This window comes from Rattus norvegicus, chromosome X, assembly GCF_021556685.1.
Source record: "Rattus norvegicus strain SHRSP/BbbUtx chromosome X, alternate assembly SHRSP_T2T, whole genome shotgun sequence".
Taxonomy (NCBI): Eukaryota; Metazoa; Chordata; class Mammalia; order Rodentia; family Muridae; genus Rattus; species Rattus norvegicus.
The window spans coordinates 143,084,780-143,110,631 of NC_141554.1; the positions used below are offsets into that span (position 1 = coordinate 143,084,780).

General features: G+C 40.1%; 1 protein-coding gene across 18 annotated transcripts in view; it reads left to right on the forward strand.

Annotated features, from left to right (window-relative positions):
- Ints6l (integrator complex subunit 6 like) overlaps positions 1-25,852 on the forward strand; it is a 62,681-nt gene that overhangs the window by 11,787 nt on the left and 25,042 nt on the right. For 16 of the 18 annotated variants that reach the window (XM_087600733.1, XM_087600734.1, NM_001433132.1 and 13 more), the window contains 8 exons: positions 12,264-12,413; positions 13,067-13,156; positions 13,385-13,568; positions 13,824-13,952; positions 16,188-16,351; positions 17,476-17,628; positions 21,263-21,395; positions 25,179-25,273. In XM_087600733.1, coding sequence (XP_087456859.1) covers positions 12,264-12,413; positions 13,067-13,156; positions 13,385-13,568; positions 13,824-13,952; positions 16,188-16,351; positions 17,476-17,628; positions 21,263-21,395; positions 25,179-25,273 — 1,098 coding nt within the window. Of the gene's footprint in view, positions 1-12,263; positions 12,414-13,066; positions 13,157-13,384; positions 13,569-13,823; positions 13,953-16,187; positions 16,352-17,475; positions 17,629-20,351; positions 20,445-21,262; positions 21,396-25,178; positions 25,274-25,852 lie in introns of those variants that run through there. The other 2 variants (XM_087600744.1, XM_087600745.1) reach the window with 1 other exon arrangement.

The following is a 25,852-nucleotide window of genomic DNA, read 5'->3' on the forward strand; positions in this document are numbered from 1 at the left end:
TGACATCTTCTGTCTCCATGGATGCTTCTCCACTTTCTGTTTTTCACCCAGCTATCTCAGGGGACTATAAGTTGTCCTCACTGGCGGGCTGTTGGAACCATCATGCCACAGTTACAGCACCCATGGATCTAAAACCTTCTGTTGTCCTGTTGCATCGAATCATGTAGGATTGAAAGCAAACCACGATGCAGCTTTGATTCTTTCTTCCCATCTTTTTTCTAAGGCCTAGCTGGCGTCCCTTTGGCAAACCTCCTACACCCTTATCTTCAACCCACTTTTACTGCTGTTGCTTCAGTTCAAGCCCGCAATGTTTTAATGCTTTGAGCATTATACCAACCTTGTAATTGGTCTTCCAAGGACCTCCCATGTTCCTACCATCCACTCAAACCAACTGTTCATTTTCTTGAAAATTTCATTTCCTCACAACATGTTCCTCATGAACCTTCAAAGACTCTCCATGCCTATGGGAGCCAAGTCTAACTTTCTCGGGTTTTTAGAGACCTCGGGTTTCTCTGGGACCTGCTCCATATGTCTCTCTATAAATTTATACTTCATCATTTGTGGCCTAACACTTCAGCCAGACCTGTCTCATATACCTGCTGGGTGGGACTCTGCAGTCTGTCCTCAACCCTTAGAACCGCAGTTAACAAAGGACCTAAGAGATCCACAGCCGGGTAGCTGGAGGACTGGGGTGGGGGCAGGGATCAGGAAGGAAGTGAACTGAAAGGTTCCTATTAAGGGTGTGACTTGAGGGGGATGATGTGACAGAAGGTGCTTTTAAACTGTTGTTATAATGCTGAGAGGCTCCAAGGGAATGGGGGAGGGAACTGGAGTATGACCTTTAGTGGTTTATTGGCCTGAACCAGACCAAAGCGGTTTGGTTTAAATTGGCCTGAAGTTGCCTAGAAGCACATTTGTTTAGTGAAAAGGCCCAGTCTCTGATGGAAGAGAGCCCACATAAACAGGCGACAGACTGTGGGGTTCCTGGGTTAGTATCAAACATTTAATTCAGCCATGGCATTGGAAAGTAAGGACTCCCTTCTGCTTCACTTCTTCAAAAGATTGCCAGTGTGTATAAAGCAGATCTCTCATTTGCATGAAAATTTCCACAGTATCTAAACATTGTGAATTTCATATCTCTCTTCCCCCCCTTTTTTCCTCCCTTCCCTTCCCCTCCCTTCTCTTCCCTTCCCCTCCCTTCTCTTCCCTTCCCCTCCCTTCTCTTCCCTTCCCCTCCCCTCCCCTCTTTCTTTCTTTCTTTCTTTCTTTCTTTCTTTCTTTCTCCTTCCTTCTTTCCTTCCTTCCTTCCTTCCTTCCTTCCTTCCTTCCTTCCTTCCTTTCTTTCTGACAGGGTTTCTCTATGTAGCTCCTAGCTGTTGTGGATCTTGCTCTGTAGACCAGGCTAGCTTGGAACTCACACATATCCACTGGCCTCTGCTTCCCAACTGCTGGGATTAAAGGCAGGCACCATTCTGTCCTGTGTGAACTTCTTAAAGTGATGCTTTGAGCTATATGTTAAAAGTAGATTTAAAGGGGTTGGGGTTTTAGCTCAGTGGCCTAGCAAGCGCAAGGCCCTGGGTTCGATCCTTGGTTCCAAAAATAAAAGTAGATTTAAAAATTGGGTATTGTAAATCCTGTCTGCAAAATGAGCTTCCCACTACCATGGTTCCTGCATGTTGTGCCTGGGCTAGAAGGCAAGAGACCTAGGTTTTTAACATGAGTCTGCTACTAATTACACCTATGACCTCTGAGCAAGCCACTGAACCTTTTATGGTGTGAGTTTCCTCATCTGGTAAACGACAGGATCAGACTGGATTATTTCCTCGGTTCCTTCCTGAAAAGGGAGTGGGAGAGAGGGCTATAAGGCTAAAAGGCAGGAAGCAGAATAATTGAGGGATGGAATTCAGTGTGATTTAAACATTACTTGAAGTTTCAGAAAATAGCTTGCTCGAGTTGATAACTGCTACCCCACTTTATAGTGCTTCTGTTTGCTGCTACAATGCTTGCTTTTCCCAAGTCGCCTGTCAATGATTACTTCAGAGTTCAGGTGCTGAAGGTTGAATGAACAGACTAGCTTTCTTTTTATGTGTGGATTTTAACAGTGAATGAATGCTACTTTTATTTTGTGCAAATTGACTCAAAAGTTCTTTTCAGATAATTTTTTTAAAAAAGGAATTAGTCTCCTGAGAAGAGATGCTGTGTGATATTAGAAGGTCATAAATGACAATCCTGTTCCGGGTGGCTGTTTGGTCAAGTGTGTTTTTCCCTAGGCCGTTACTGCGAATTTTTATCTTGTATATGTGTCCATAAAAATGTCTCGATGTTACATACTTGGATTCCTAGCAGCCAGAGGCTGAGGCACAAACAAGGCTAGTGAGTTTGAAGCTACCCTGGCCTCTATAGTGAGACTCCTCAAAACAACAACAAAAGAAAAACAAGTCTCATCTTGGAAGCCAATATTGAAAACAAAAATCTGCACAGGAGCTTTTAAAAATATTTTTTATTTATTTATATGTATGTGTGTATGTATATGCCCGTGCCCACAGAGGCCAAAGGAGGCTGAAGTTGCAGTTACAAGTAGTTGTGAGTCACGTGATGTGGCTGGGTGCTGACAACCAAATTCAGGACCTTTTGAAGAGCTATGAGTGCTCTTAGCCACCAAATACCATTTTCCAGCCCCCAAAGAGCTTAAATTAATACATTACTGTTGGGAGACCTGGTTCAGGCCTTGAACTTGCTACCATCGAACTACTTCTTCAAATCCAGAGAAAGTTTTTTGTAAACATGTATATATTTAAGTTTTGCTCCATTACATGTGACAGTACAATAGACTCAGACAGAGGATGAAAGTTTCTAAACTATTAGTTTCTACACGTGCCTATCCACTCATTACTGAAGGTCAGATTTCTTCTGCCCTTACCTTACTTTCCACCAACTTGTTTGTTTTTTGCTCAGTTCACTTAACACATGTAATCCTGGGAGTCTTTGTCAGTCCCTTGGAAAATGATTCAACATGCCATAGAGTGATATGTCTTTGTAGTAATATATGGGAAACTCTTTTGAATAAATAAAGTGGTTTTTATTTTGTTTGTTTCTTTGTTTTGTTTTAGTATAGGAGACAGTCTTGTTCTGTAGCACCACGGGATGGATCGGTAGCATTATATTCCCTGTTTTCAGGCAGAGAAATTCTTTAGTAAATGAGAATGGACTTTGCATATTTTATCAAGTTCAAGACCCAAGGGTCCTCAAAGTGTAACTCAAACAAAAAAGAATCGGAGAAAGCATGCATTCCTTAAACAAGTGTGTTGTAAGAAAGAGCTATACGAATCTAAAGACTAACTGAATGTGTTGAGCCGCCTAAGGAGGTAGCAGTGCCTTTAGTCAAATGCAAAAGCCAAGCGGCGCTACTCTGTAACGTATTATTAGCCTTTTCTACCCAGCAGTTTCTGGGCCAGCCAGGGCTGTGTCTCAATAAAATAAAATAAAGGCTGGGGAGTGAATATCCTCACAAAGGAAACCAATGTTCCATGTTGGGGGAAACAGGGGAGGGTACACAAAGCAACTGGTTCATTCCTGTAAGGCTACAGAATCTTCTCAATATGTGCTTCCTAATGTTAATACCTCCCTTCATACGGAGATTAGATATAAACAATTGAATGGATATTTTAGTGATTTCATCTGTCACAGTGTTGTATTACTGATACATCTCTCAGTAGATGGAGTAGAGCTGGGCGTGGTGGCTCATGTCCATAAACTCAGCACTATGAAAGCTGAGGCAGGAGGAGGACGGTCATGAGTTTAGGACCAGGTCAGTCTATATATTGAGTTCCAGGGCAGTTTGGGCTACAGAAGGGAAGTCTACCTGAAATAAAAGCTAAAGGTGGGGCTGGGGAGATGGCTTAGCAATTTAAGAGCACTTGTTGCTCTTGCAGCGGACTAGAGTTAGCGCCCAGCACCCACATGGCAGCTCACAGCCATCTGTAAGTACAGTTCTGGGGAATTAGGAGCCTTCCTCTGGCCTCCCTGGGCACCAGGTGTGCATGCAGTATTCACATACACAAGCCGGCAAACACACGCATAAGATAAAAAACAAGCCAGTTTAAAAAAAAATAACTGAAACCACCAAACAAACAAAATAAACAAGCCCCCCAAAGTTAGGGGTGGGGATGGGTGGAGAATTGAATTGGAATCCATTTTAAGGGCAAGGAGGAAATTCTCGACATCGAAAGCTTTAAGTCGCATAAATATTTTGGCATAAGGCTAAGGGGCAAGGACCAAGAGAAAAGTCGTTTGTCTTCTGGGGAGACAGAGTTGATTGGAAAAGCTGGGCATATTTTGTTACACCATTCCACCTTGCTCACCTGTTCACTGACACAGAACCTGTTCTTGGTGACAACGATGAACAGTATCAAATTGAAGAAGAAAGTAAACTGGCTAAAACACACTCCTCTTGAAATTGCTTCATTCCAATGGTCTGGGGTGCTGCAGAGAAAGCTTTCCCTAAACTTATGGAAAGCAGATGGAAAAAGGAAAACTGTTTATCTTTCAATGAGAGAATTGATGGCCCTACTATATTTAGACTTTAACTTGGGACATCTGGGAAAATGCTCAAATCCGTTAATCATCTAGTTTGTAACTATCTACAAAGAAGCTCAAGGTCGAGATTAGCCCTTTAGCATAGGCTTCTGAAGAACAAATACTATCAGGCTGATTTCATTTCCTTTCATGCAAAACAAAATGAGCGTTGAGGAGGAAAAGCAACATGTATTGTCTCCCCGATGTCAACAGCAGCCCTTGTTATTCAGTCGCTATGAAGGGCTCTCCTCAGCTGGGATGATTTGGACTGTACGGCTATCAAGATAAGCTGAGTAGCAACTGTGCTCCCAAAGGAGGCAGTGCAGTGGCTCAGCACTAAGTTGGGGACATTGGAAGCTCTGCTATCAGAGAGAAGGTCACTGACGCTGAGTACGAGGCTGGGTTGTCACAAACTGTAACATGTAATGATTTTTTTAAAAATTTTTTGCTCTTTGAAAAGATCCACTGCGGGTACCTTTCAACAGCTAACCATGCTAGAGAATTTCAATCATCTAGTTTTTTCTGCTTATAAATACTCAATTTACATAAAGTTTGTAAGGGACACTTCCTATGTAGACATTTAGGTGCAGCTGTCCTAAATACCTTTATACATGACTTTGGATAGGGATGGTACTACTGTGTTTATTAAATGTTAGAATCACTTTAAGTCAAGCAAGGTCACTAATATTTTGGCAAAGGATTACAAATGACCTTTACAGCTAGAGCAGTCTCCCTCCCACATCCCTCCCCTTTGAGCACAGCGGATCTTCTATCTCCTTTACTTGTTTAGAATCCCTGCCAAGGTTTCATAAAGGGCAGAGTTCTTCTATCAAAAAAGTAAAGAAAAACCCCAAGTCAGAGAAGTGGTCTCTGGGAAATGGGATAACATTCAAGATGCTGAGATTTGGGGGGTAGGGAGCTGCTAAATACTTTCCCCCCATTTGAAGTGGAGAAATAGACACAAGAACCAGCTAGAGTCCCTTTTGTTGTTTGTTTTTGAGACAAGGCCTGGCTTGCCCCCAATTCACTGTCCTCCTGCCTCAGCTTCCCCAAGTGCAGAGATTATAGGCATGAACCGTGACAGTCAACTCAGAGTTCTAAGTAACGCCTTTATTCCTGGTGAAGGCTTGGCTAAGAATCCAATCGAGATGCATGTTGGTCTGTTTAGGAATAGTAGTACCTCATAAGCACTGCAGCGCTGAGAACAAAGCAGGCAATTCAAAGGGGCTTTAGCAACAGTCTGGGAAAAGACAGTGCTGGCTGCTTGATTCTAAGTTTGGCAGATGGGTTAGAAGGTACAGATGGTGGTAGTAAGAAACCTTCATTGTAGGCTTCCCACCTCTGAGGAGAGTCTCTCTACTGTGTACTGGTATAACTGGGGAATAAGTAGCTAGTGGCCAGTTAGGCAGAGTCGAGAACAGAAATGGATCACTGATGTACGGAAAGCCCTATGTTTCTCTGTTGATATGAAATGATATTTTGAGTTGGCTATGCAAATTTAAACTAGACCTAAATTAACATACTTTATAAGGTAGTAGGCGTTTTCCTTCTGTAGGTCGGTTTTACTTGAATGACTATTATAAGACATAGAATTATAGGGTAAGTAAATGTTTTTATAAGGATTGTTATGGGGTATAGAATTATGGAATATGAAAATTAGAAGGGATGTTAAAATGTTAAGAATTGGTTTGGTTTTTTTGGGGGGGTTGTCTTTCTTTTGTTTTGACATGGTCTCACTTGGTATCTCTGGCTGGCCTGGAACTCTCTATGTAGACCTGGCTGGCAATAAACTCACATTGATCTGTCTGCCTCTTCCTTTTGAGTGCCTGAGTTAAAGGCGTGTACCGTCGTGCCTGGCTTAGGGTTGGTTTTATAGCTCTTTCATTTCTTGGATGAGGAAATAGTTCCCCAGACACTTATTCTGGACTGTGCCAGGTTAGTTGGTGACAGCCAGGACTAGACCAGGGTCATATAATTTTGAATTTACTGCCCAAACCCTAAGTGTCCTAAACTTAGCCATCAGGGAAAATAGGCGAGTAACTTGAACTTTGAAAACTCTACTGATCTTGGCCTTAGACATTAATCTAACAGCATGTGTATGAGGCCACTCAGAGAGCATGTGTGAGAGTGTGTAGTGAATGGTTTTAGTGGGAAGGTCATGCCCTAAGATTAGGCTCCCTTCCTTTAAGATCCTGGCTTGGCCTTGATAAACCTCTCAGTGTCTTCATCTAGAAAATGGATATAACAACAGTAGCCCCGTTCTGTGAGCTCCTGAGGCTGAGCTGAGAATGATATATCTTACATTCTGCTCTGCCTAGCTGAGTTCCCTGTGAATGAGCACTGGTAAATACTGTCTGCCATTATTCACCACCCTCCTCACTGAGAACCTTTGCAGTCCAACCCTTGAAGACAACAAATGCTTCCTTTCGCACTTGGCTCATCCCGGGTGTTACTTCTTTGCTGTAAACCTCGCTTCTCCAGATCGTTTATCTTACCTTCCCCTTTTAGGCCTGTCCGCCATTACCGAGTCCTAGCTTGTGCATAGCAAATGTTTTTTTCAGTTTATTCTGCCTTCATCCTGTCCCTATTCTGGTCCCGACTGCCTCAATCCTGGATTACTATATAGTTTCTTTTTCTGACTACCGTTTTCCTTCCTCTGGTCTGTTTTGGTTGTTACTACCAGACTGATCTTTCAGAGGCATTGTTTTATCTTGTTTCCCCTGGCCTTGAAATCTCTAATGACTCCATTGTCTGCTCCCTCAAAGGCCAACCCTTATGCCTGACCTCCATGTCCTTAGCAGATTCGGTGACTAAAAGAAATAATACAATGTCTGCCATAAGCAATTTAAAATATTCAAGTAGCAACATTTAAAAAAAACACTCGTGTGGATGCACACACATTTAGTTCTAGCACTTTGAGGCTGAGACAGAAGGAACAGTTTACCTGGATTGTATATCACACTCTGTCCGATCACTTCCACTAGTATATTTTTAAAAGATTTATTTTATTCTTTAATTATATATATATATTGGTATGTGCATGTGCATGCATAAGCCCTCAGAGGCAGAGGACTAGGATTTGCTGGGACTGGAGTTAAAGATGGTTGTGAGCCATCCTGCACTGGTGTTGGATCCAACTTGTATCCTCTACAAACCAGTATGAGATCCTAACTGCTCGGTCACTTCTCCAGCCCTTATTAGTTTATTTTAAGGGAATATGTCTCAAAGAGTATCACTTAAGTATAATCAGTATAAAACAAATAGTGAGTTTTTATATGCTACTTGGGGGAGGTGTCTATGTACTCAGAGTCTCATGCATACAGCTAGGGAAGTAATTCTGTGGTAGAATCCTTGCCCTAGATTCTGTCCTTAGCACCATGAAAAAAAATGTCTATATGTATTCTGTTCTTCATTTTGGCTACCCATATGCCATGTGTTTAATAGTTACATGTTGCTCTACTTGTTATCACTGTCACTGCCACACACACACACACACACACACACACACACACACACACACACACCTAAGCGAACCAAATCTCATCTCTCCTTGCTTGTTCAAACAAAGTAGAATGACAGGGGACCTATTTGGTTGGGTTATTCTAAGCCACTGTGGATGTGAACATACTTTGTAAGTGTAATTCTGCAAGAACGTATGGAAGATATTGTCTCATAGGAGAGTAGAATGTCTTGGACATAGAGTAACTGGAAAGAAATGCCTGGCTGGAGGTACAGCTCAGCAATAGAGTGACTGGCATAAGCCCAGAGGGCAGTCTCTAGTCCAGATAAAAGAAACTTCTGCAATAGTGGCTGGGCCTGGAGCTCAATGTTAGAGTGTATGCTTAGGATTCAAAAGACTAGAGTTAGAATATCTGTACTTCAGAAAAGGGAAAGCATATCCGCTGTCCTGAATTAAACTGTGAAAACTATAACCTCACACAGTGAATGGAAAATAGTAATGTGTCGTTTTGCCTACTGTTTTGTCATGATGGATTTTAGGAAGAAATTAGTTACATTAATAAGGTTTTGTACTCCTTTTTTTTTGTATTTTTGAGACAGGGTTTTCTCTGTGGTCCTGGCTGTCACGGAACTCATGGGGATACACGTGCCTCTGCCTCCCAAGTGCTGAGATTAAAGGCCCGCACCACCATTGCCTGGCTGCTTCTCTCTATATTTTTTTAAATTCTATCTCCCAGTACTTCTTCCCTGTGGAAAATGGAAATAGGGTCATTTATTTTCTTTCTTGAAATAGGATCCAGGCTGCTATCAAGAAACCCATTGCTTTCCACACTTGGTGGTACTCAAGTATAGAATGACATTAAAACCTTTTCATGTTGTCCAATTCAATAGAAAGGCTAAGACTTTACCTAAAAGCACATGTTAGATATTTAGATGTTGAAACCATTTGTAAAATGCTTTCTAGCTCTGCTATTAAAGGATATTTCAAGGAGTAAGTGTCCTGACAAATTGATTAAGACTGGTCAAAACCAGGATGCACTTAGTCTTTTAAACGCCAATGAGTTAACCCTCTGTGACCCAGTGCCTTGTGAATGCAAGTCAAACAGTACCATTGTGTTATACCTCCATAGGCCTGTTTTCCTATTTTGGTTTTGTCCAGCTGCTTTTGAGACAAGATCTCAGTGTGTAGATTAAGCTAGTCCTGATGTTGCTCAGGCTGGCCTCAAGCTTGCAGTGCTTTTGCCTCAGTTTCCTAAGTGCTGGATTACCACTGTGCACCACCATGCCCACTTGCCCATTAAACATTAGGAAAAGTTATTGGTTTATTTATGCATTTACTGTGTGCATGTGGTGGGTGTGAGCATGCCCCAGAGCACGCGTGGAGGTCAGAGGACAACTTTCAGGAGGAGTCTTTCTCTTTTCCAAATGTGGATCTTAGGGATCCAACTCAAGTCAATTCCTTTATCCATTTGTGTGCATGTCAATTGTGTGTACACACATGGTCATATGTGCCATGGCACACTTATTCATGTCAGAGGGCAAATTATGGCAGTCACTTCTCTCTGCTATTGTGGGTCCTAGGGATTGAACTCAAGTTGTCACGCTTGATGGCACACACTTTTCCTCTCTGAGCCATCTTGCTCCCTCCTTTGGAGATAGATGTCAGGCTGGCCTTCAGTTTCATTTGGAGCCAGACTGGGCTGTCTCTACCATATGAGTGCTGGCTTTACAAAGCATTTTTAAAAATAACTAAATTGTTCTTTAATTTTTTAAACCCCTTTCCTTTCTTTGTGACTGTCACAGCATGCACCTGAATCCCACTCATCTCCCCGTCCCTTCATAGCCACCTCTTACCCTTGCAACCTCCCCCAAAGAAAACAAAAATAAAACTTAAAAATAAATACAATAAAAAGAAAAAAGAAAAAGAAAACCTTTTGCCATGTTAGCTACAGTGTGCCACACAGTACACCCTTTTGCCCAAACAACTTCACTGGCAAATGTTCATTGCAATAAGTGATTGGTCTGGTTCCTGGCCTCTGACTTCTGCTACACTATCAATATTGGATCTCACTAGGACTCCTCTCAAATAATCCTGCTGTTGCCCTGAAGTCTCACCATGTTTAACAATGTTGGTGAGTTTTTAAAGTGATTTCCAAATAGTACAGTCATTTCTCTTTAGTCATACCCTGACCTGTCCTGTGGCCCTTTAGGAGTTCTACACTTTATATAAATGTGAACGTAAGTTTATAGTATGAAATAACATTGCTGAATGATGTAAGGATCCCATCATTCATAAGTTTTTCCAAGCCAGAAACCCAGACCTAATGCATGACCCCTTCTCCTTCACTCATTCTGCTAAATTAGGTGCTAAATCCATACAACTCCGCCTTTTGAAGTACTTCACTAGTCTGCATAGGCTCTCATCCTTGCCACCCTCGTTCGGGCTTTCATCACTTTCCTCTTAGCTATTGCAACAGTCTCCAAACCAGTTTTCCTGCCTTGAGCTTCAGTCTGCCCTCCACCCCTCAATTTAGTCTCCAACTTCTAGCAGAACCATCGTGCTAAAATGCAGATCTGATCACACCGCTCCCCTAATTAAAAAGAACACCGAGTCCTTCCCAGGGCTGCAGATACAATCCAAGCTTCTGAGTGTGCTGTACAAAGCATTTAATAGTCAGAGCCCAAATTATCCCATTAGCCTTGACTTCTGCCATATATCCAGAGCAATAATAATATTATTAGTGGTTCTCCAGTAAGACTCATCCTTTTAGGAACTGTTCTTGTCTTTCTACTCCTTGCATCAATGAGATGTGTCATCTTCAGGCTTGTTCTAACGTCCCTTCATCTCCACACTGGTCATTTGTTCTTTTATCCTTGTGTCTTATTGTTCATTGAGAGACCATGAGGCTAGAATACTATGTGTTGTAGTTGTATTCATAGTGAGCATTATGACTTTTGCTAAACATGAACTACAAACGACCGAGCTCATTTCTGTATTCCAGCTGTACTGCCCTGGTTGATGTACCTTCAATGTTCAATCTATTATCTCTGTCCTCCGGGCCCTCCAGGCTTGAGAGGCTGAAGCATCAGTCTTTCATGTTGCCAAGCTGTGCTTTCTGCGTTCACCTTTGCTGGCCCACTCACTCCTCTGTGACTTCCTGAAAGCTCCTCTCATCTTCTTTTGATTTCTCTTATTGTGGCTTTGGTTTTAGAGTCACCACTGCCCAGGCAGTACAATCCTTTCCTTCCTTCAATTCTACAGACTTACTAATCACAGCAGCAGTTGCCTGTAGACCTTGAGTTCTTAGTTCTTTGCTGCTATTTATAGCCTCCGGGGGTGCCCAGAAGCAGTTACCTCACTGCAAAACCTTTTCTTTTTCTTCTTATTCTAGATTTGGGACCTTCTGTAACTTTAATAGTGCCAATAAGATTGTCTTCAAATAAATAGGGCTCTCATCTATTATCTATCTATCTATCTATCTATCTATCTATCTATCTATCATCTATCCATACATCTATTTACATTAGCTATGTATATGTATGTATACTTGCTTGTCTGTATATGTACCACATATGTTCAGGTGTCCCAGAGACCAGAGGAAGGTTTCTAAGAACTGGAGCTACAGGGCCATTGTGAGCCACTCAGTATCTATGTACACAAACCAGAGTCCTCTGCAAGATCAGCAGGTGCTTTTCTCCACTGTGCCATCTCCCTAATCCCTCTATGTATGCAATTCTTTATTGTCGTTTAAAAATGAAACTATTGCACAAGAAGAATCTTGGGTATTAAAATTCATGTAGCTCAGACACTCAGTAGCCTTTTTTCTTTATCCAGGACAGTGCATTTTCAAAATAATTGTTCTTTTCTCTCACATCGTTCCATGCTTGCCTGCTCATTGCCACTGTAAGCTGAGGGAGCCGGCATGTATGAGTAGGTTTGGTTGAGCCTGAATATAGATACCTACTTGAAACAAAGCCCTCCTGCCTGCTGTCATGAATGAATGTGTTGTTTGCTTGACTTCTTTGCTTTTAATCATTAAAGCTAGCAGAATGTTTTTTAAAGTGACTGCTTGCTTTGGTTCCACTTGAATGGTCAAGATATAGAGTGGAACTAGTTTAAAGAGGGATTAATTTGTCAAATGTTTGATATTGTGTTATTTAGTGCTTATTTGCCCTCTATATTATTCATTGTATAATTGAGGATTTTTTTGTCAATGTTTGCTTTTCAGGCTGGTTGGAAGGAAAATCATGCCACATTCATGAGCGAACTGAAAAATCTCCAGGCTTCTGGACTGACTACTCTTGGTCAGGCTCTAAGATCCTCCTTTGATTTGTTAAATCTCAATAGATTAATATCTGGAATAGACAATTATGGACAGGTAACAATTTTTGAGTGAATACAGTTAATTTATTTTGATGACTTGGGGTAAGAGTGCAAAATTGGGTAAGATTTGCGGTACCTGTAATATCAAGCAAAAAGAAGTTCATGCACCTTTTAGATCCATACTTCATAAGAAAAGAACCATTAAACAGACCCAACATTTTTGGTTGTTTCATATCAATTCATCAATGGTTTCTACAGTAAATGAAATTCCTATCATTTATCATCAGAAATTTGAGAATATAATGAAAAAGTTGCTGCAAAATGTTGGAAGAAGACAGTTGGAGGGAAATCTTCTATGGCCTTTCTTTTCTTCCCTTTCCCCGATCTGATAACTTTTTCAGCTCTAGAAAAAGAGGGAGGGCAGAGGAGCAGCTGCTCCTCCTCCCATTGTCCTTCTACCCTGGATATTCCGCTCAGTATCCCCAGTGACACTGCCCAAGCTGCAGAGCATGCGCGGCAAGGTCCCCCAGTCTGTGCCCAGGATGTTAACTCAGGTGAATGGGTTCATGACCATGAGTGTGGCTTTTATTTCTTATATACCAAGGAAAACTTGATGTGTCCGAGGGATCATTGGTAAGGAAAATGCAGAAGTGTAAGAACAGTTCTTTTACTTTACACAACTCTAATTTTTTTTAAATCATATTTTAGGGGAGAAATCCATTTTTTTTAGAGCCGTCTATTTTAATTACCATCACAGATGGAAACAAGTTAACAAGTACTGCTAGCGTTCAAGAAGAGGTGAGATATAATTTTTAAAATTTCATTTAAATAGCAGAGAACATAAAGCTATTTCTGTGGGAGGCATGTATTTCTAGTTAAAAATAATGTTTGCATCAATCTATCTTGGTAATCCTTGAGAGATGGCTTAGTTCTGTTCAGTTCCATGAAAGCAAGGCAAGCCCGTTAACTCTTTCTCATTTCGATGTGGGTTGTTATGATAAACCTTTTCACATTTTGCTTTGTCAGCTTCATCTCCCTTTGAATTCTCCTCTGCCCGGAAGTGAACTAACCAAAGAACCTTTTCGTTGGGATCAAAGGTTATTTGCCCTGGTGTTGCGTTTGCCTGGAGTGGCTTCTCCTGAACCAGAGCAGCTAGGGAGTGTGCCAAGTGATGAATCGGCCATCACGCAGATGTGCGAGGTCACAGGAGGTACTGGTGTTGTGTCACATCTCTGAAGGAAGAACCGTGTGTAGGAAAGTAGAGTGCTTACTAACCGCCATAGCTAGCCTTTGCTTGCTTGGCTTTGAACTCTGTGAACTCTGCTGCTTAAGGTCATACCATATCCCTGCTACTGCAGTTGTGATGATTCTAAATTAGGTTGTAGGGTTTCCAATGCTAGTGTTGGGAACCAGTATTTGGTTTGATCAAATGGTGATTTTTTTTTTATTTTTCTCTCTGGCATAGGTCGCTCCTACTGTGTGAGAACACAAAGAATGTTAAATCAGTGCTTAGAATCACTAGTTCAAAAAGTACAGAGTGGCGTAGTTATTAATTTTGAAAAAACAGGACCGGATCCACTTCCTGTTGGAGAAGGTACAGTAATCTTTTTTAAGCAACAACATTTTTAAACCATAAATATTGTGTGGAGGAATGATCTGAGATTGAACAGACAATCATGCAGTGGAATCTTCAGTAGCCATATGTAGTCCAGTCATCGCGAACATCCACCCAAACAACCAATGGGTGACCATCTCCCATGCATTTGCCAGGTGGCCAAATTCCAGCAACCTTCATTTCATGTCAAACATTTTCCTAAGAAAATTTCTACTTTCTCTGACCCCAGTTTTGGGATGATGTTCATTCATTCCTTCTCTCTGCTCCCAAAATATTTGGATATCCATTATGGTGTATCACTTGAGTAAGTGGATCTCATTTGGGGCTTGTGATCACCAACTCTACTAAACTATCTTTGTGAAATCTGTGTTAATAATCTTCCCATAGAAAAAGAGTGAATGTTTATTCAGGAACTGAACGGTATTCTGTAAGGTCATTTATTGATGTTTTTTCTTCATCATCCTTTAACTACAAGATGTTTTGACATCTAAAAATACAGAAACCATAGCTAATTTTGCATAAGGAGCTTAAACCATAGTGAATCTCCAGATGGCCCGCCAAGTGGATGTTTCTCAATGGGTTTCAAAGGGATCGGGGGAACTAAGTTACAGCACAGTAACACAGTGCAGGACTTCCTTAAAGCTCTGTTCTTTGTTATTGCTTCTCCTTTCTCTCAGCACGCATGTGCACACACACAGATGTTGGGAAGCAAAGGCGGGGAGCAGGGACGGGGAGACAGACTGAGATTTCACCACGGTGTTTTGTCTGATCTGACTCCCTTAGGTAAGGCCAAAAGGACCCACCATACATGGCAGAAAGCAGTACATTTTTGTCAAAAGCAATGGATCTTGGTTTTTTTTTTGTTTGTTTGTTTGTTTGTTTGTTTTTTGCTTATTTTACTCTTTAGCTCTTGTATCCTTGTGAGAAATTATCACAAAATATAGGTTCCTTTGCCTAGAGAAAAGGACTTAAGTCACACACATATAGTTTTATGCCTAATTTCAGAATTTCTTGGATTCCTGAGTTAAGAGTATCTGCCAAAGAAGCCTGGAGCCTCACAGCATATTTTAAATCATCTGTATATGAAGGCCGTGTTAGCAGCTGACAGCCCAGGCCATCATTTTGCCTTTACTACCTTAGCATGAATGGGAAACTTCCAAATGGAAATATTAGTTGGATTTGCTGTGATATAAATAGCTCAGATATTTTTTCCAGTTTCAATTTTTCTCTTTATCCAGAGGGTTTTTTAAATATATAATTTTGAAGATTCTGATAAAAGTAAATAATACTCAGCTCAGAAAGATGGGCATCTCCAGTAGTGTGAGCCTAACTTTAGAGGGATCCTCAAATGCATTTACATGTTTCTTCTGGAGCCTGAATCACTGAGAAATTTCCTGGCCTGAAGTAGTAACTTGTTGAAAATAATACCAAAATATGTAAATCGTCATGGACTTTAAGAAAAATGACACTAAAATGTAATTCCAGCTTATAATTTAGACTATAAATCATGTTTTTTGTTTTTGTTTGGGGCAGGGAAAAAAGTAAGCTTACTTTAAATAATGAAAATGCACTAATGATATATTACTATGCATTATATACAGTGGCCAGATTACAAAGAATTTTAATGATGTATGGAAAAAATGGGATGAATTCTTCCATGATGACCTTGAGATATTTACTTTATATTCCCTACCCCTGTATATACACAGATTATGTCACAGAGATGTCCTCTTTCTTCAAGTGAATTTGGAATGTATGTGTTTTGATTTTGAGGTCATTGGGTGTAGAGCAAAAAATGTAACTGGAATTTATAATCTATTTTGCCAGATCCCCAAAATGTAAAGGCTATCCAGGGAACAAATGATTTCATCTGCTTAATTTGGTAACTGAATTCTTGGAAAATGACCATTGTGTTGTGATGTGTTTATTTTATTTGTCTAATTCACACAAAATATAGAACTAGTTTTATATATTTTCCACACAACTTCATACTCTCATAGTAGACTAAGAAGAATGTGGGAGGCATTGAGTTAAAGGACAAATTAGATTAAAATTGTCTCAAGAGAGAAAGCAGAAATCCTTGGGCAGTCACTGTTCTTCCGCCCTTGATTTTACATAAACCATATTTTTGGTTTTAATTTGTTCTTTGCCTGAAACTGAAAATTGTGTACAAGAAGATAAATAGCTGACTTCTGACATGTGTTTCTCCTGTAGACACACTGATGGATTCCTGTAGGCCAAACAACTTCTTTGCTGCTCAACCGTGGCACAGTTGTCATAAACTCATCTACGTACGACCTAATTCTAAAACTGGTGTTCCTGTTGGACATTGGCCAATTCCAGAATCTTTTTGGCCAGAACAGAATTTACCTTCACTAGTAAGTGTTATAAATTAAAAGGATAAACACTGGACTGGGTTTTTATTATATGATAGTGAAGATTTTAAAATAACTTTAAGGCTTTTATTGAAAGGCGAGTTCTGTGCCTTTAACCAGGGGAAGAAAATGTTCTTTATTTTTTCATACCATTTTGTCTTTTGTACTGTTGCCTTTGCCGTGTAGATATTAAAGCACTGCTTTCATTTCATTTTATTTTATTTTTATTTTTCCATTTATTTAGAGTGAGTGTAACCAAAGCTTGCGTGTGTGTGTGTGTGTGTGTGTGTGTGTGTGTGTGTGTGTGTGTGTGTTACGTTTTTTTAAGACAGGGTTTCTGTGTGTAGCCCTGGCTGTCCAGGAACTCTCTCGTTGAACATTTTGGCCTTGAAATCATGAAAATCCTCCTGATCTGCCTCCTGATACCCAGTGATAAAATCACTTCTCTGTTGATCTGTGTGGTGCCCCAAACACTCAGGCCTTGAAGTCTCACCAAAAGTTCCCTCAGCTTTAGCTACTCAAAGCAAACCTGTGGCTATGAGCAATGCTGTAAAATCCCTTTGGGGCCCCGGAAGTTGTGACCAGATCGTCATTCTCACTGTGTATCTTGCCCTTCTATACTTTTGCTCTTTTTTTTCTTTTTCTTTTTCTTTTTTCTTTTTTCTTTTTCTTTTTTTACTTCTTAGTGACTTGAACGCTGCCATTTACTTCATTAGAAAATGATAAAAATTCTCCTTGCCCAGTGGTATCTCAATTATCTACCCTATAATACAGAAGACTGGAGCTCAGAGTATGAGCATAGGGAATGCTTAAAGGTCACAAAATGGATTTTAAAGTGAGCGTTCGTTCTATGGATCATAAGGGTTACTTTAACCTAAGTAACACAGGTCGAGTTTCACTGAAATTACAGCTCTGGATTACCTTATTCTCCCTCTTCCCAATGCTCAGTAGAGGTTAGAGGTGAAGAACTTGAGTCACCACCCCCACGGAAGACACGGGGGATTCTTAAAACTCTTAAATAGTAAACTTATCTTAGTGATGCTTTGACAAAAATATAACAGGACTTTCTGAATGGTTAAAATTGTCAGCTAGCTTGATATTCAATCATATTTCCTCTCTCTCTTTAGCCTCCACGAACATCACATCCTGTTGTGAGGTTTTCCTGTGTCGATTGTGAGCCAATGGTTATAGATAAACTTCCCTTTGACAAATATGAACTTGAACCCTCTCCCTTGACTCAGTACATCTTGGAAAGAAAATCTCCTCATACTTGCTGGCAGGTACTTATCATTACCTAGTAGCCAAATGTCTGGAATCATTCTGGAATCTGGGAAATGTTCATAAAAGTTTCAAAATTGGGGGTGTGTGTCTAGACAAATAGCTCAATGGTTAAGAATGCACACTGACCAGGCCTAGTGGCACATTTAATCCTAGCAACTGGGAGATAGAGGCAGGCTGATCTTTGTGTTCTGAGGCCAGCCTGGTTTACAGAGCTGGTTTACACAGAAAAACAAACATAAAATGCATACTATGGCTGGAGAGATGGCTCAGTGATTAAGAGCACTGGCTGCTGATCCAGAGGTCCTGAGTTCAATTCCCAGCAACCACATGGTGGCTCACAACCATCTGTAATGGGGTCTGGTGCCCTCCCTCTTCTGTCATACAGGCATACATGGAGATATAAATAAACCATAAAAAAGCACACTAATTTTACAAAGACCCCAAGTTCACAGCTCTGTTCACACGAGGTGGCTCCCAGCCTCTGGTGACTATAGCCCAGACGATCAGATGGCATCTTTCTGACCTCTGGACTTTCCACATATGTACATACTCCTCCACACACATACACAGAATTTAAAACAAAAATAGGGCCTAAAGAGATGGCTCAGCAGTTAAGAACACTTAATGCTCTTGCACAGGATACAGATTCAGTTTTAGTGTTCATGTAACATGGGGCAGCTCACAGCTGTCTATAATTCCAGTTCCAGAGATCAGACGTCCTCTACTGGCCTTTGTGGGTACCAGGGATATATGTGGTATACATACATACATACATACATACATACATACATACATACAGGCAGGCAGGCAAAACACTTTAAAATCTTTTTTAAATTATTTAAAATGTTTCAAATTTGGCGATACTTATAGTGTTTTTTAAACATGCTATGAAATAAACAACACAGGCAAGCAAATAATTTTAGAAAGGAGGAAACATTAATGTACTGTACATTGCCATTTGTGGATGTAGAGTCTGAAGAAGTCATGTATTGGAGGATTAGTGGTTAGGTAGACCAGTTCATATCTGTTCTCCAGATTAAGAGTCATTAACCTACAGGGTGTGATTCGATTCAGGTATGAGCAAGACTCCCAGCTCTTATTTTGAACTTGACAAATAAGGAGTCCTGAATATTTGGGGCCAAGAACCAGAAACTCTGAAATTACCTTCTCTATGAATATAATGTGATTAAAATATAGTTTTGTTAGTACAAACTCTACTGATGTGTAGACTGGGAATTTGCTTAGACGAGGAATGTGCAGAGATCCTGTTCCCTGGTTTTTCTAAGTACTGCACCGCAAGAAGAAACACTTGCTCAGTGCTTAGCACAGTTGCCTGTGGAATTTGACTTGTAAAATTCTAGTCATGGCCTTTTTATTTGGATACAGCAAAAAGTCTTACATTATATTATAAGAATGTTTGTGCCATTACTGAACTATAAGACCACATACCGGGCAGTAGGTTTGGGGTTCTATTGACACAGGGAACTCTTTCAGACTTCCATCTGTTTGGGTCTAAAATGTGAAACCACTGATACACAGTACACATATACTACATGAGTTCTTTCAAGGTGCTCAGGCTGGTTCAAAGAAGAGCAACAGGCTTAAATCAGGTGGAAAGAGTGAAGAAACAACATTTCAAGTACAGAACTGAACAGAAGTCAAACAAGAAAGAGTACATATTGTACACTTGTACTTTTCTATATAGATAACTCAAGTTACCTTCCTCTGTCAGAAGCCAGAATAATGTTTCCTCCTCCTGTGTAAGAAACCAGAAAGGGACACGATTGGGTTTCTTGTAATGTAGACAACACCTAGGTCAAGGAGCAGAGGAGGACCAGCAACTCCCTCCTGTTCTTTTCTGGAATATTCACCAAGCTGTATACTTGTTTACCCCTAAAATTATAGAAATGTGGACAATAGACGACTAACTTAATGATAGAAGGTTTGAATTTCTACCACAAAATTCTATAAAATTACAAATCACACCTTTTTTCTTAAATACATTTTCTTTTTACTCCTTCACAGCATCTCAAATACCATCATCCTTGTCCTGACCATATACTAACCCTATTTGATTGATTTGTGTGACTGAAAAAGAATAAACAAAGACCCAGGAAACTCCTCAGAACTGTTGTAGAGAAAGTTTTGAATCAAGCTGGAGGAAAGGCTCAGTCAGTAAAGTGTTTGCTCCCCCATCCATGAGGACTTCAGTTCGATCCCAGTACACAATGTTAAAAAAAGGTCCGTTGACTACATGTACCTTTAATTCTAGCATGGACAGGTAGAGACAGGAGGGAGCTCACTGGCCAGCCAGGCTGGCTCGAGGTTCAGTGAGAGAGTATGTCTCAAAAAATAAGGTGGAGAGCACTCGAAGACAACACTCAACATTAATCTCGAGGTCTATACACGTGCGCATATATATATACACACATATATATATATACACACACATATATATGCCTGCACACCTGTATATACACATGTACCTGCACACGCACACACACATAATATTTCATTTTTCTTGATGTATCATTTCTTCTTGTTCTTATGAAATAAATATGCCCTTTTTATTATAGTTACCTCTTTATATTAAAGTTTGAATTGCAACAAAAATCTAAAAGAATAATTTTCAGTACTGCTTGTGTTTTATGGAGTCATCAATTACATAACAGAAATTTCTTTTTTGATGGGGGGGGGGTTGTTCGTTTTGTTGTTTATCAAGACAGGGTCTCTCTGCATAGCCCTGGCTGTCCTGGAACTCACCATATAGACTACTTTGGCCTGAAGCTCACAGAGATCCACCTGCCTCTGCCTCGTGAGTGTTGTGATTAAAGTTGTGTACCACCACATTGTATATTTTTGTAATAACTAAATTTAAGAAGAATTTCCCGAACTCAGGTGCTATTGAAGAACTAATGTGGTAAATGGCTGTTGTTAAGGGAATCCTATGAAAGGTCTTTGAGAAGGGAGAGAACTAGGTCTCTAAAAGTTAATACTGGCTTCCCCATTTGGACCAAAGAGTCTAAACAAGGATCACAGATAAAGCATGATGGCTAGAGGATTCTGGCACAGTGTGTCAAGCGTACGGAAGCTGACAATATAATACATACTAGCTCAGAGCCCAAAGACTATAACTAACATTCTAGCCTTTAAGTTCGGTGTAGCCAAGAGAATGCATTCCAGATTGAAAGAAAGCATCTCCTAGCTGCCTTGGAATTTTACACTAGTTCCTGTTTGCTAATAGGTTACTCTACTAATGAGAATTCAGGACAATGGTAGTGTGTGTGAGGACGGCTTACATAGTCATATGAACGGCCCTGCTTTTTGGAATACTATTTAGCATCATTCTACTAAGCAAACATATTTCCAGTCTTACTGATGTGTCCTGGGGGGTCTCTGAGTGGCTACCTGGTTACTGTACCATCTACTTTCCCTTGTAATATAATGGTGGAGTGTCTATACTTTGAATATTCATATTGAAGCACTTTATTTTTACATAGCCCTATGCAAAAATACCTGGTCTATTTTTTGAGGTGTTGTGCCACAGATGTTGTTGTGGGGTGTTGCTATGCTCTTGGCTGTATGCAAAAGTGATTATTGCCATAACTGTACATTGCGTCATGTTCTTCTTAGGTGTTTGTCACCAGCAGCTCAAAATACAATGAGCTTGGATATCCATTTGGTTATTTAAAAGCTAGTACGACTTTAACTTGTGTAAACCTCTTTGTGATGCCTTACAACTACCCAGTTTTACTTCCTCTTTTAGGTGAGTAAACTATCTGTTACTTAATCATCTTAAAAATATGGCAGAAATGCTAGGCAGATAAAAGATGAATAGGCATTTCAAATACCATCGGAGAACGACAAATACCAGCATAAGTAAGGGTATAAAAACTGATTTGGGAAGATAAAGCATCATTCTTTTTCATTTTTGTTTGTACAGCAAATAGAAGAGATAGATACCTGATCTTTGCTGCTCTTCAAAGTGCAAGCTCTATTAATCACCTTCCCTTCTCCATATTTAGTTTATCTGTAGATGAGACTGACTACCCTAGAAAACTAGTGTGTGTGTGTGTGTGTGTGTGTGTGTGTGTGTGTGTGTGTGTTACATGCCCGTGTGTATACATACTGTGAAGGCCGTAAGTTGATGTCATATCTTTCTGAATCACTTGATTGGCTGTATTGGTTTACAGTGATACTATGCTACATTACCATACTACACAACATCCTGCTAGGTGTAAAGTTTTGAGTTTTTTTGTTTGTTTGTTTTGTTTTTCTGGTGAGAGTTTCTAAATTTTTTGCATAAGAGATGAAACGTTTACAGAATTTGATCATGGTGCTACTGTTACTATGCAATGCACTGAAAAGGCAGTACTTTGTTGCTATTTAAGGAATTTAAAAGTAGGTCATCATGAATAAATCAGCATGGTGGCTCTGTGTATTTTAGAGACTTTATATTTTAGTGCAGTCTGAACATATCTTCTTTGTAACAGTTGCTACTAGTAGAATGTATCTGATCTACCATAGAGGATAGGAAGATTACAAATAAAGGGGCTGGGGCTTGCTGCACTTCCAGAAGAGGCCAGTTCGCCAGCTTTTAACTATCTAGAACGCCAGTTCCAAGGACAGGGCACCCTCTACTGGCCTCTGAGAGCACTGCATGAACATGATGCACAGACATGTTGGCAAAACAGTCGTGCACATTAATAGAGATAAATACATCTTTCTTGGATTACTAACAAAATATATTTCTATTTTGTGTAATATCTCCCCTATCTTAAATATGATCTCAGTTTCCACAGATATATAGTAAAGAAAATGGTGTAACTTCTATTTAGACTGTAAACAATGTTAGAAGAGTATACTTTTGGCCCATCTTATCTGAGGATTGACATACAAAAAGCTATATATAATAAAACATCACTACAATTTATGTCCTAAGCATGCTCTATTAACGTCTTTCAAAGATTTCTATTATTATTATTATTATTATTATTATTATTATTATTATTATTGTAACAAAAGCATTTACTATCGGATCTATGCCCTGAATAAAATTTCTGTATACAAAACACTGTTGCTAGTGGATGGAACTTGGGGATTCTTATGGAAGAATAGGAGGAAGGATTGTGGTCCCAAAGAGGATAGGAACTGCACAGGAAAACCAACAGAGTCAACTAGTATGGACCCTTGGGGCTGTCAAAGTCTGAACCACCAGCCAAAGAACATGCACAGGCTGGACCTGGGCCTCCTCACGCATATGTAGCAGATGTGCGGCTTGGCCTTAATGTGGCTCCCGAACAACTGGAACAGGGCTATCCTAAAAGCTGTTGCCTGTATGTGGAATATGTTCTTTTAGCTAGGCTGCCTTGTCTGGCCTCAGTGGGAGAGGATGTGCCTAGTCTGGCAGAGTCTTAAAGTGCCAGAATGGAGGGAGAGGGGAGCACTCATTCAGAGGAGAAGCGGGGGAGGGGGGGGAGTGGGTGTGAAGGATTGTGGGAGGGGACAACTGGGAGGTGGGCAGTGAATGGGATGTAAAGTGAATAAGTAAAAACAATTAAATAAATAAAGACATTGTTACTAAGTATAGGCACTGAGCTTAAAGATGTTTCTTTGTAGGAAAGGAAGGAGACAGGTAAGGACAAATAAGGACACTCAACCATCCTTACTATTTCTGACAAAGCCAAATGCTCTGTCTAGAAGCTGATTTAGTCTATTGTCAGGTTTTTTTCAGTGTCAGGGATCAAACACAAGCTCTTCAGCAGCTAGGCAAGTTCTCTCCTACTGAGCTACAGCCCAGCTCTTGTAGACTCCCACATAATTGTCAAATGACTTCAAGAAACAGCACAGTATAGCAGGGTTTCGCTGATTCCTGTTAAGATAGGAATGGGCTGTAAAGGGCCTGAGAACTTCGGTCAGGGATCTTCTTTTCCCTTCTGCTTTCTGCTACTCTACTGGAGAAGCACAAAAGACCTGCTTTTATGGCTTTGTAAATTTATTGAAATTCATTTCATCGGGGGGAGTAAATAATTTATTAGGGCAATAAAGAGAAAAAAAGTATACAGTTGCTTTTCTTAAGCAAAGTGCCTCTTAAAGAATGGACCTATTTGTGGAGAATATACATCTGTGTTTTCCTCTAAGTAAAATATTTACCTTATGAAGCTTAAAGGAACAGTAGAAGATGGGTTGATACTGTGCTGCCTTTATAGTCTGTGTGGCAGGTAGCTGGTGATGGCTGGGGAGACCATTTGGAATTATTAAGTTAGAAATCTTTTCTCACAATGGAAGGAAATAAAGAGGGTGTTTGGAAGTTTCATGCAGTATGCATAATGTGCATATTTAGGTTTCTAAAACAATTGTATTTGAATATTAAAAGACAGGGAACCTCTACATAGTAGAGGTAAATACCTCGAGTTATATGGGTGCACATGGTGTTCAAGAGGCATGGTAAAGCACGCATAGCGCTGCATGCCTGTAATCCCAGCCGTCGGATGGCTGAGGCAGAAGGATCATGAATGAAGAGGGCCTGGCTGGGTACATTTAAATCTTATCTAGGCTACACAGTGAGACCTTAGCTCAAAAAAAAAAAAATCGAAACAGGACTGGGAGTGTGCACACACCATGGCATCTGTGTGGAAGTTAGAAGAATGTTTTCTTCCTTCTACCATGTGGCTCTGAGGGATTGGCTTGACTGCAAGCACCGTACCTGTTGGGCCATCTCACTGGGCCCCACCCCGTGTGGTTTTTCTTTGTTGGTTTGGTTCCCCCAACTCCCAGACAGGGTTTCTCTGTGTAGCCCTGGCTATCCTGGAACTTGCTCTGTAGATCAGGCTGGCCTTGATCTCAGAGATCCACTTGGCTCTGCTGGGATTGAAGGCCTGAGCCACCATGTCTAGCCCATCCTCTGGTTTTAAACCAAAGAGACATTTGTTTGTCAGCCAGTGACTATGCATCCCCCAGGTGAAAATTATTATATTAGAATCGCAAATGCATAACACAGCAGGAAATTATCTCAAGTGGATCCAAATCAGTACTATATTTTAATGTTGTACCTTATGAATTTAGCAAATGGAAGATGGGTGTATAATTGATCATTTATTTCATTATTTAGATAAGTACAGTAGATACGCTTCTTGACTTATAATGAGGTTAAGCCTAATAAACCATATCTAAGTCCAAAAATGCCTCGATTACCCCTAAGGTCCAGATCATCATTGCACAGCATTGGGACAAAGTTCTGTACCATATATCATTAAGCTGAGAAATGACTGCAACTTAAAGCTTGAAATGCAGTTGCTGCTGAATAGAATGTATTCCTTTCCTACCATATCTAAGTTTTTTTTAAGTGTTAAATTGACCTGTTATAAGTTGGAGACCATTTTATATAACTTTGGTAGGTGTAACAGTCAGGAAAGATGAGGAGATAAATGCCAATGAGATAAATGTTCACCTAATGAGAATAAGATCTGATTTCTAGATGTTGGCTGTTTGATTTCAGATCTTGCAAGCTGTTTCTGGGCTAACATAATTACTTGATTTTGTGTTACAGATGACTTGTTTAAAGTTCACAAGCTTAAGCCAAATCTGAAGTGGCGACAGGCTTTTGACAGCTACTTAAAAACTCTGCCTCCATACTACTTAATAGTATGTATTGTTGTGTGTGTATATATATGTCTATGTATTTGTAAACTGTCACTGATGATTCTTATTGTAAGGAATAAGGAATCAAAAGCTTTACCCCTGTAAGAAGATAACTATCTTTTTACTTTACAAACATTTGTGTCGTCATTGTCTTCTCAAATTTTGTATGTAAGAGTTTAGAGGTGACATGGCGGCACAAAAGAGCATTGTCTTTCTCTGTTTCCTTTATTTTAACTGCCATGGTCATTGTTGTAAACACATCTATGTTTCTCTTATTACAACTAACCTTACTCAAGTGTAATTCTGAAATGTAAGAACCAATAATGTCTCAATTCATGTACACCAACTTCCCTTTTGAACTCTAGAAGCTCAGTGTGGCATTTCAATCCTTAAATAAAATTTGAAAGAAATTATGATTCATTGTTGACAGTTAAATGCATCCTTGACACGACACGATGTGGAAGCATTCACATTAAAGGGCATCCAAGGAGGAGAAATCATGGTTTGGCTTCATTCTGGTTGTTATACTTTGAGAAAACTAAGCATAAAGATTCTGAACTGGTCATGTAATCAAGGTGATCA